Source organism: Podarcis filfolensis (genome assembly GCF_964270895.1).
Source record: "Podarcis filfolensis genome assembly, chromosome: 1".
Classification (NCBI taxonomy): Eukaryota; Metazoa; Chordata; class Lepidosauria; order Squamata; family Lacertidae; genus Podarcis; species Podarcis filfolensis.
In genome coordinates, this window is record NC_139604.1 from 134,969,454 (window position 1) to 134,980,936 (window position 11,483).

At 49.7% G+C, this 11,483-nt stretch overlaps 1 protein-coding gene across 1 annotated transcript; it reads left to right on the forward strand.

The window, feature by feature from the left end:
- Positions 1-5,091: 5,091 nt before the first annotated feature.
- Positions 5,092-9,438, forward strand: POLE3 (DNA polymerase epsilon 3, accessory subunit). The gene is made up of 5 exons (XM_083621594.1): positions 5,092-5,187; positions 6,235-6,314; positions 7,283-7,368; positions 8,108-8,226; positions 8,340-9,438. Exons 2-5 carry the CDS (start codon positions 6,249-6,251, stop codon positions 8,516-8,518), a joined length of 450 nt encoding a protein of 149 aa, XP_083477720.1. The 5' UTR covers positions 5,092-5,187; positions 6,235-6,248; the 3' UTR covers positions 8,519-9,438.
- Positions 9,439-11,483: the final 2,045 nt, after the last annotated feature.

An 11,483-nucleotide genomic window follows, 5' to 3' on the forward strand; every position in this document is an offset into this window, starting at 1 on the left:
GCCTTCCAGGACCTCAAAGCTGCATTACAACAGGCCCCAGCACTTGGCATCCCCAACCCCGAGAAGCCTTTTACCTTGTATACAGACGAGGATCAGGGGATAGCCAAGGGAGTGTTGTGCCAAAGGCTGGGAAGCTGGCAGCAGCCCGTTGCATATTTATCAGAACGACTGACCCCAACAGAACAGGGATTGCCCCCTTGCATGAGGGCAGTAGTAGCCGTGGCTACTCTGCTGGAAAAGGCAGACAAGTTTACATTTGGACAAGACACCATTTGTGTGACACCCCATGCAGTCCCAGCTCTGCTTGACATGAAAGGCACTTATTTTCTGTCCCAAGCGAAGATGAGAAAGTGTCAGGTGCTGCTATTGAATCCACGCTTAAAGTTCCAAGTTACTGCAGCTCTCAACCCAGCAACCTTACTACCGGTTGGAGAAGGTGAGGAGCCGACCCACGATTGTGTGGAAGTCATGGATGAAGTGTACTCTAGCAGACCTGATTTGAAGGATAAGGCCAACCCTCACTGGTCCACCTGGTTTGTAGATGGAAGTAGCTTTGTGGAAAATGGCCAGCGAAAAGCAGGATATGCCGTAGTAGCCTTAGAAGACCAGGTTATTGAGGCGAAGCCCCTTCCTCCTGGCACCTCAGCGCAACTGGCAGAAATAATAGCACTCACTAGGGCCTTGTGTCTAGCAAAGGGGAAGAAGATCAACATATATACGGACTCCAAATACGCTTTTCTGACTTTGCATGCCCACGGGGCGCTGTGGAAAGAGCGAGGTTTGCTCACCTCTAAGGGAAGTCCGGTAGCACACCCCCAAGAGCTCTTGGATCTTTTGGATGCTGTCTGGGAACCGGAAGCAGTGGCAGTAGTACATTGTTATGGGCATAAGACTGGACCGGGTGAAGAAGCCAGAGGCAACCGGTTGGCAGACAAGGTAGCGAAAGAGGCAGCCCGGGAATCACCTCCAGCACCGTTTATTGGAGCCTTGGTTCCTGAAGCAATTCTGGACACCGCAGCGAAGCCCCGTTATTCCAATGCGGAGGAAGCTTCAGCTAAAGAGGAAGGATTGCAAGCCTCCACAGAAGGCTGGTACCTCACCCCTGATGACCGAATATGGGTACCAACTTCCCTGTCTCGTCAGATCGTCCAGCGATATCATGAGTCCACCCACACAGGGCCGGATGCCACCACTCAACAATTGGGGAAGTGTTTCTATATATCTAATCTTTATCAATTAGCTGCCCAAGTATCCAGAGGGTGCATTTTGTGCCAGAAGAATAATTCAAGGACAGGACCTTTGGTCCCCCCAGGAACTCAACACACTGGAAGTGCCCCTATGGAAGATCTTGTGGTGGACTTTACAGAACTACCCCGATGTGGACTTTACCGCTATATGTTAGTGGCAGTGTGCACCTATACTGGATGGGTTGAGGCATGGCCCACCAAATCCGAGCGGTCCAGCGAAGTGACTCGATGCCTCTTGAAAGAAATTATACCCCGTTATGGCCTACCCAGGTCCATTGGATCTGATAATGGACCAGCATTTGTTCACTCAGTGTTGCAGGAACTGGCTAAAGCCCTACAAATCAACTGGAAACTACACACCGCCTATAGGCCTCAGAGTTCTGGGAAAGTAGAAAGAATGAACAGGACATTGAAAAACCAGATGTCCAAACTCACTCAGGAAACTGGCTCTAATTGGGTGTCCATGTTGCCCCTAGCCTTGTTAAGGGTCAGGAGCCTACCTCAGAAGCGCACCCATTTGTCACCTTTTGAGGTAATGTTTGGAAGGCCAGTTCCTTACGTTAGGATGATATCGCCAAGCGCGAGCAGAGATGTCCAGTTAGAAAACTATGTGCAATCACTCTCCCGAGTTTTCTCTTCTCTTAATAGGTGGACCCAGGCTCGCACACCATGCGTTTTAACCGAGCCCCTGCATCAGTTTGAGCCAGGCGACGAGGTGTGGATCAAGGACTGGGCCCAGGCACCCCTGCAACCGTGCTGGAAAGGCCCGCATACCGTACTGATATCCACCCCCACCGCTGTTAAAGTCGCCGGCATCACCCCGTGGGTCCACCACACCCGTGTTAAGAAGGTTCTGCCTAACTGGACAGCTACATCGAATCCTGACGATCCTCTGAAGCTGACCATCTCCAGGAAGGCACCGGACGACCGCCCTGCTGATACCACTCCGGACGCTGGTATCTCCACGCACGGCTGAAGAAGTGGATGGGAGGGGCGCCCGCGGGCAGCGTCCCCAACGCACCTGTGTTGGACACAAAACCCCCAGAGAACATCCTGCCCCATGCAAGAGCAAGGTGCTGTATAGCTGTAGTTTGGAGCAGAGATTCCCCTGTGGAGATTTTGTCTCCCTTTTCAAGTAAGATACGGGTGGCAGTCTTTTCTTGTGGGTGTGCGGCTTGCTATTTTCCCTCCCCACTCCTCCAACCTAGAGAATCTCTCCCGCCAGGTCATTTGAGCCACGTACACCCTCCTGGAGTTTCTGGTCAATACTGTTACAGTTTGGGGCCCAATTCTTAGAGTATTTTCCACAATGTTTGACTTGTGGAGGCAATGGGAATGGTGGATAGGAGGGCTTCTTCTTGCCCTGGTCATTTGGATGTTTGTTTATTTCTGCTGGCATGAGCGTCACCGGTTTTGTGGGAGGAAAAGGCCAGCCCCCATTCCCTTGACCCTCCTGTTACTGGCCCTACTTGGGTTGGGTCTGGGAGATGATACACCTATACGGAAGACCGGACGGTCAGAGCCCTACCATCAAATTTGGAAAAACAATACATACATTGGGGATATAAACCGTTTTGCATCTGCCCTCAATCTCTCTGAGTGCTGGGTATGTATGCACATTCCCCCACAGTCCAAAAGACCTGGCTTGCTACTACATGGGCTCCCGATAAACGCTTCCTATTATGTTAATAATACTTTACAAAACAGACGAACAAGTTCGCCCCCTGTATTTCTTTCTCTGGCAGAGCAAGCATCACATTGCTTTGTGTTTAATTCTAAATCTGGCCCCTTTTTGGGAAAATACCCATTTTGCAACCGCACCTACAGCTATGTTAATACCACAGCAGCCTGGAACCATTCGGCCCCTTGCACCAAAGCACCTCAAGAGGTGCAGGCCCTATGTAATGATTCTGTGGCCGCCAGAAGAGGGGAGGATTTTAGCGGATGGTTCACTTGGATGAAAAGGCGCAGGAGATCCACATCCCTGCTCCAACCTGATTTGTGGTTATTTTGTGGCACAAGGGCCTACAAAGAGGTCCCTGTTGCCTTTTCTGGGACCTGCACCTTGGGGGTAGTCATACCCCTGGTGTATAAAATGAACAAGCTCCCAGCGGTCCGTTTGCGCAACAAAAGGGAAGTAAAATCACCTATTACTCGCTATACCAACACTGCCATCTCTAGAGGCATTTTACCCTCTTTTGGTTCTGCCATGAACTACCGTGATTTGCACAGGCTTGCAAATTGGACTGAGGCCCTGTTCAATTCCACTATTAAATCCTTGAGACTTATCAATAAGGAACTATCTAATCTGAGAGAAGTATCTCTCCAGAACCGATATGCTTTGGATATTATTCTTGCGTCTAAAGGAGGGGTTTGTGCACTAATTCATTCGCATTGCTGTATGTACATTTCTGACCAATCAGTAAACATTTCTGCAACCATAGACCAGATGGAACAAATGGTGGCTCAAAATCCCTTGAAGCCCTCTGATACTGGGGATCCCTGGGGATGGTTGTACTCCTGGCTGCCTGATGGCAGCTGGCTTCGTCATGTTATGGTTTTAATTGCTGGACCTGTTTTAATCTTATTGCTTCTCTGCTTCTGTACCCCCTGCTTGCTACAGTGTTTGCAACAAATGGTACACCGTGTTACATCTCAGCTCCTAGGTCCAAAGGTGATTGCTTTCATGCGAGGGTATCACAGTGTGCCTATGGATGCGCCAAATGGCGATCCAGAAGAAGAGGAGGGATTGTAGGGAGCTGATTGCTTATAGAGCTTTTACTTATAGTGTCCACTTATATTACTTATAGAATGTTTACTTATATTGTTTTGGCAGTGCTAAGTGAGTTGCAACATTTTGGAGGGAAAAGTTATTGCTCTCCCTAGACTGAGGAGGAGAAGCTTCGAGAAACGCTTCTCTTGCCCTAATAAGGAAATGAGGCCATGGCCTAACTGTCAAACTTGTCACCCCACATCACACCACCTCTGAACACGAGGCACCCATGCCCCTCTGCACCAATCTGGCAGAAGGCCACGAGGCACCCATGCCCCCTTAAACCAATCAGGTACAGGCACACGAGCTGATCACGAGCCATATGCAACAATGTATGGGAAACCAGGGTGGGGGGGAAAGTATAAATGTTGTTGCCTGAAGTTATGTGACGCAGCCAGTTTTCAGAAGTTATTCTGCTGGTTGCCTGCGTGCAGCAAATAAACCTCTTTTCTTCGAACTTACGTTTCCTTGGAACCTTTGTTACTCTCCGCGACCCGGGGTTGGCGGGCCCTTGGATCCCAAGGTAGCAAGGCAAAGGCTACAGCTCAAAGTCTCCGTGTCAAGCACCGAGGTGTGTGTGTAGGGGGGAGCGCTCTGTGCATGCTCAGGGGCTCCTTCGCCCTCTCTCCGTCCTAATCGGTGAGGGAAAGGTTCCCCTCCCCCCGCCCTCGCCCCCTTTTCCCGCCCTTTTCTCCCGCCTTTTCTCCCCCACCTGGACTAAGCCGGGCCGCTCTCTGGTTGCTAAGCAACGACAAGCGCCCTCCCTCTCCCTCTCCTCTTCCCAGAGTGCACCGCGCGGGACAGAGAGGAGCGGACGCGGCGGCCTCTTAGCAAAGGCGAGGAGCGGCTCCCAACTTCCGGCTCCCGTTCGTCCCGCCGCCATATGCGGGACAAGGGCCGCGGAGGCCGTAGTTCTCGGTCTCGTCAGGCTTTCAACGTGGGAGATTCCGACGCAGAGCGTGTCGAGGGTCGCGCCCGCGCCCCATTCCCGCGGCTCCTTCGCGGGCGGGGCGGCGTGAGGGGAAACCGCCGCAGAGGAGCCGGAAGCGTCGTGGCGACCTTCTTCCCTCCGCGCGTGCGCAGGCGCGCTGCATGCCGGGAGCGCTGAGGCGACCCCTCTCGGCGCGCCTTCCGAGCGGCCGTTGCTGGCGGCGGCGGAGGCGAGCGGTGAGGGGCGCGGCGCTCTGTGCAGGCTCAGGGGCACCCTCGCGCGGGAGGCGGCGGAGAGCCAAAGGGCCGCCCTCGGTCCGGAGCGGGGAGGCCGTGGGCGGGCGTTCCTGGCGGCGGCGGCGGTCCGTTGAGGCGATTATTCCCCTCAGGGCCGCCTGCGCGGGGAGTTCCGAAGGCGCCTGTCCGTGACGGAGGCGGGGGCCGGGGGTCGCCTGTCTCGGCCGCTTGGGCCCCGTGAGGGACGCGGAGCGAGGGAAAGAGCCGCCCAGAGGCCGAGGGCGGTGGTCGTGGTGGTATAGCTGCCAACATTTCCCTTAAAAAAAAAAAACAACTTTTTGAAATTCAAAATTAAAACAAAACATATTATCCAGAAACATATCATCCTTATTTTTCTCCCCATTTTTCCTCCCCCCCCCCCGCTGGCTTCCCTCAGTTCCAGTCTTTGGTTTCTCTGAGAATGCTGTTTTCTGCATGTTGACAGTTGTACAGTGGTACCTCGGGTTACAGACGCTTCAGGTTACACACTCCACTAACCCAGAAATATTACCTTGGATTAAGAACTTTGCTTCAGGATGAGAACAGAAATCGTGCTCCGGTGGTGCAGCGGCAGTGGGAGGCCCCATTAGCTAAAGTGGTGCTTCAGGTTAAGAACAGTTTCAGCTTGAGAAAGGACCTCCAGAACGAATTAAGTACTTAACCCGAGGTACCACTGTATAGATCTTCAAACTATTTCGGTGATTATCATCAATTAAAAGTTTGTGAATGTTTCTTCAAAGCCAGCCAAGGAGTCCAGTTCGCTTTGTTGCATCTTCAAATTCTTTTTAAAAGCGAAATTCCCGTATTCTAAATAGGATTCCTCGCAAGAAAAGGGAAAAGCTGACAGCTATGCGTAGGGGGAGAGAGGGGCGCATAATAATAATAATGTATGCCCCAGCCACTCTGGGCGGCTTCCAGCAAAATATTGAAATACAGAAATGCCCCAAACATTATAAGCTTCCCTAAACTTAAATAACCCCCTTGCCGCCGTGTCCCCCCTATCCCCAGGTTCCGGGGGCGCCATGGCAGAACGTCCCGAAGACCTGAACCTGCCCAACGCTGTCATCACTCGCATCATGAAGGAAGCCGTGAGTAATAAGCAACCTCTAGGGGCTCAGGCACACTTCCACCGCTTGCCCCACGGTTGCAGGCAAGAGCAACAGTTATATCATTATTTTTATTGTTCTAATATGAAATTATAATAATAATTTTATTATATTCTACCTACCGGTATAGGGTGTTATATAAACTCAATTAATAATAACGATGATAATAATAACAACAAAAACAACTATATACCCCACCTATCTGGCTGGGTTTCCCCAGCCCTCCAAAAATACCCAAACATTAGAACTCTCCCGATACAGGGCTGCCTTCGGATGTTTCCTGAAAGTGCAAGTAGCTTCTTTTCTTCTTTTTCCAGCCACATTCCCCAGGAAAACCCACCGTTTGCTGTTGAATCGGAACAAACATCGATGGGGTTTTCTGTGGCCTTTGTTCAGCAGTACAAACGGCAGGTTTTTCCAGGGAAAGTGGCAGAACAAAAGAAAAAGTGTGGCTGAGCCCTGTTCTTGGTACTCCTTGTGGCTCCGATGGCTTCTGTTAAAGGTTTGTGTTTCCGTCCATCTTACAAGTCCTGTCTCTTGTTCTCTCATTCCCTCTCTACTTATCTGCCTTTTTCTTATTGCAGCTACCCGGATAACCTGCTTTAACATTTTCTCTGCTGAATGTAACATCCTGTGCCAGCCTTTGTTTGGGTTTTACGTATTTGTCATGTTTCATTATATGGTTAAAATTCTGTGAAAATACTTTCGGTGCCGTGGGAGCCATGAGTAAGTGGATAAGATGCTGGGAATCTGGAGCATTGGAGAAGACAGAGGCGCTAGTGGTTGGTGTGCAAGACATAGAGGGAGAGGGAAAACACCCTCATCAGTGGCAGAAGTGCAATGTCAGACGTGTCTTGATGGGAGTGGAACAGAACGCTGTGGGCAACTGGTGCCTGCTGAATGCAGACACGACATGGCTCCCAGGCTTACGAACACCTCTTTCCCCTCAGCTTCCTGATGGAGTAAATATTTCCAAAGAAGCCCGAAGTGCGATCTCCCGAGCTGCCAGTGTGTTTGTGTTGTACGCCACATCATGGTGAGTGAGTGCTGCTGCTGGTGAGACCCATGAGCCTGACTGGATAAGCTCAAGCCTCTCACCATTTTTACTTACTGACAGTGGTATGTGGCTAGTGGAACTGGTTGCGGTCATGTCGGTAGGTTTTGTTTTGATTTTTTTTGTTCACTCGGTCTACAAAAAGTAAAGAGAGCTTGGGCTGTCCCTTCACAATTGTTCAACACACACCTTTCCTGTGTGACATTTCACAACGCTGACTTGCAATTTATATGTTATTTATAAGAATAATGACCGTACCAGTTTTAATAACACAAACAAACACAAACATGTAGAACAACGCAAACATTGCTGTATATCAACAAAGGCTTCAGTACAAGTCCTATTGGTCCAATTGACGGGAGAAATTAGGTCATGCTGCTCTCTTGCACCATGGCAAGCCATGCCTCATAAAAAGTTATTTAAACAATGGTGGTCTTGAAAATTAAGATGTTTGTTTCAGTACCCTCAAAAGAGCTGTGCATTGATACAGGTGCATGTATGTTTTTCATATGGATAGTCACCTGGGGAAAAAACTAATTAAAGCTTTGAAACCACATAGTTGCACTGTGTAGCCATTCATTTTGCTGCTGTTTAATTTTATGAGGGGCAGAAGGAAGAGAATTAATTATTAGAAGTATACTTTTTCCAAGGGAAAAAGACTGGTGGAAGATTTTGACTAGTGACGGGTGAGTAATTTTCCCTTTGCTTTCTCCTTAATTAGTGCCAACAATTTTGCAATGAAGGGGAAAAGAAAGACGCTGAATGCTGCAGACGTCCTCTCAGCCATGGAGGAGATGGAGTTCCAGAGATTTGTTGTCCCCTTAAAGGAATCCTTAGAAGGTAAATGTTCAAGTGCCCTCTGTTCAGCTTCTGGTTCGCATTCTCCTGTGCTCGGGTGTGTGATGGTAATAGTCATTGCCTGGGCTTGCTTTGACGGTTGCTTGTCCTTCTAGCTTACAGGCGTGAGCAGAAAGGCAAAAAGGGAGCCTCCGAGCTAAAGAAAAAAGACAAAGACCAGAAAGGAGATGCAGAAGACCCCGAGAAGAACCGAGGCGATGAGAACGAAGAGGAGGATGAAAGGATGGAGGAGGAGGAGCAAAACGAGGAGGAGGGGGAGGAAGGGGACAGCTAAGTCGCTTAGGATTTCAGCTCTGGGCAGCCCTAGTCCACCATCAGAACCAGCTGTGAAGCAGAAGAGGCAATATGGTTCCTGGTCTGAGACTGAGTGGGGATTTGAACTTTGGTTGTTGAACCCCCAACACTATCTGAATCTCTGTGCTTTTCCTTCATTCCGGTGCTGGGGATGAGCTTGCGCGTGGAAACACGGGCTTACTGGATCAAGTGGTCCCAAGAGACTTTGGAGGAGATCCTGGATCAGTTATTATCCTTGGAGTGTCTGCAGGTGGATCCAGTGTTTCTGCCCACGTAGGTTCATCAGGATCATTACACGCGTCATTTAATTTGTAACAATTCATTTGTTGGTTTTTTTGTTCATAGTTGGGATTTCCAGGCTTTGTCAGGTGACAGCTGCTCAGGGTGACATTCAAGGGCAGCAAATGGTGCCACTTGCCAAGGAGGGGCTCTGCTCTGGTGGGCAGCAGTGGAGACTAGGCAGGTTTGAAGGGGGGGCAGAACTGCTAACCACCCACTTTCAAAGGGTGTGGACATTGGGGAAGCCAGCAAGTCATTTTGAAAAGAGCATTGGATGGGATGTGAGCAGATGGAGGCTTAGTCAAAGAGGAACAATTCCTGACCACGCAGCACTGTGAAAACCACATTTTAAAAAAATTCTATGCAGTTATTCTCAAAATTGGATAACTTATTAGGACGTTATTTTATATATAAAATAAGTAGATGCAGCAAAACAAGTTGATAGCCCAGTTCCAATGGACACTTTAATTGCCAAAATATGAGATAAAATGGAATTTGCCTTATGATTAAGGGAAATACAATAAAAAGCTTGAGTAAACAGGCTATATAAAAAAATATTCTGGTTAAGATGTTCAAGAAACAATTGCACATCTATTAAAATACAAGTTGAAACAGTTTAAATTTGTGGATTTTACCCATATAGTGATTTATCTTCTTTGAATACCTGCAGGCATCAAACTTCTCATCCAAGCATCCAGTTAGGACCCCCCCCCCCAAAAAAACCCACCCCACAGCAACATTACCTATTATTTCCCCTGAGCTCAAGTGTGCTTTTGTGTTTACACATCAGAACTTCAAGCTCCTCTCATGGTTGTGGTTTCGCAGGAGCCTCTTAAGCAAGAGAGCAGTCCACGTCCCATGTGGTGGGGAGGACATGTTCATTGGGACCTGGGAAGCCACCCCCCACCCCCCACCTGCCCAATGCGCTAGACCTCTACACATCATGCTGCTCTCCAGTTGGTGTTTTCCGGATCTCGTTTAGCTGAGCTGTTTCCCAGCTCTTACTAAAGAGTCCCTGAGGCTGGACCATCCTAATACAGTCATACCTCGGGTTCCAGACACTTCAGGTTGCGCGTTTTCAAGTACCGGAATGGGTTACTTCTGGGTTGCGCATTTTCGGGTTATGGACGTGCCGAAACCTGGAAGTACCGGAATGGGTTACTTCCGGGTGTCGGCGCTCACGCATGCGCAGAAGTGACGATTCGCAACCCACGTGTGCGCAGACACGGCGCTGCGGGTTTGCTGACGTGCCTCCTAAACGGATCACGTTCGCAACCCGAGCATCCACTGTAGATTCCCCACCTTCGTGGAGGGGGAAAGGTGCCGAAAGCCTGATTCTCAATAGGAAGTGATCTGACATGGGGCTGATGTCCATGTACCCCACTTTCAGACCACCCTCTTCCTGCCCACTCGAGAAAACAAGGTCCAGAGTGTGTCCTCCCACATGTGTTGGGCCAGTGACATGTTGGGACAGCTCCCTGAGCCATCCCAGAGCCAGTCGCCTCAGTATGGATGTTGAAGTTCCCCAGAACCGGCAGTCCTGGAGTCTTCAACACCGCCTCCAAAACCAGCTCAGGCAGGGAGACTGCTGGGCAGAACCAGCAAATCCCTAATCTGTCCTGCTTGCTTAATAATAATTTATTATTTATACCCCGCCCATCTGGCTGGGTCCCCCCAGCCACTCTGGGCGGCTTCCAACAAACACTAAAATACAATAACCTATTAAACATTAAAAGCTTCCCTAAACAGGGCTGCCTTTAGATGTCTTCTAAAAGTTTGGTAGTAGTTGTTCTCTTTTGACCTCTGGTGGAAGGGCGTTCCACAGGGCGGGTGCCACCACCAAGAAGGCCCTCTGTCTGGTTCCCTGTAACTTGTTGCAGTGAGGGAACCGCCAGAAGGCCCTCGGCGCTGGACCTCAGTGTCCGGGCTGAACGATGGGGGTGGAGACGCTCCTTCAGGTATACTGGTCCGAGGCCATTTAGGGCTTTAAAGGTCAGTACCAACACTTTGAATTGTGCTTGGAAACGTACTGGGAGCCAGTGTAGGTCTTTCAAGACCAGTGTTATGTGGTCCCAGTGGCCACTCCCAGTCACCAGTCTAGCTGCCACATTCTGGATTAGTTGTGGTTTCCGGGTCACCTTCAAAGGTAGCCCCACATAGAGCGCATTGCAGTAGTCCAAGCGAGAGATAACCATGCTAGGAACACACTCCAGATCCACCCCCTCAACTGGACAAAGCCCACTGCTGCTCCTTAATGGAGGCTGTGCCATGATCTGAGTACCCTTGGTTACACTTTGCAAGGATAGGGCCACTCCTTTGGAAGAGGATTAGTATGGTGGGTCTGGTATGTCTGCTTTCCCCCCTCCCTCCATCAATAGGTTTGTTCCATAAAACAATCTGAAAGTGGCGTTGCTGACATGAACTTTCTCAGAAAGTTCATATGGCTGCAACATACAACAGCCCCAACTCACAGACTTCCCACATAGAAGACTAATTATGCACAGTAGTGAACTAAATGGTCCGATCCTGACCTCCCCACGTTTTCTTTCCAAAATGGTGCATCTTGCCGGCCACTTTCCCCCTACTTCCACGGGGATTTTCATGACATACATTTTATACTAAAGCTCCCCAAGTAAATTTCAAGTCTTAGCAACATGAGGGAATCA

What these genes read in the sequence shown, in the direction of transcription:
- POLE3 (XM_083621594.1), top strand. Translation starts at nt 6,249, where the DNA reads ATGGCAGAACGTCCCGAAGACCTGAACCTGCCCAACGCTGTCATCACT. An exon ending in GTGTTGTACGCCACATCATG is followed by an intron (nt 7,369 to 8,107) that starts GTGAGTGAGTGC and finishes CTCCTTAATTAG; the next exon opens with TGCCAACAATTTTGCAATGA. An exon ending in CTTAAAGGAATCCTTAGAAG is followed by an intron (nt 8,227 to 8,339) that starts GTAAATGTTCAA and finishes TTGTCCTTCTAG; the next exon opens with CTTACAGGCGTGAGCAGAAA.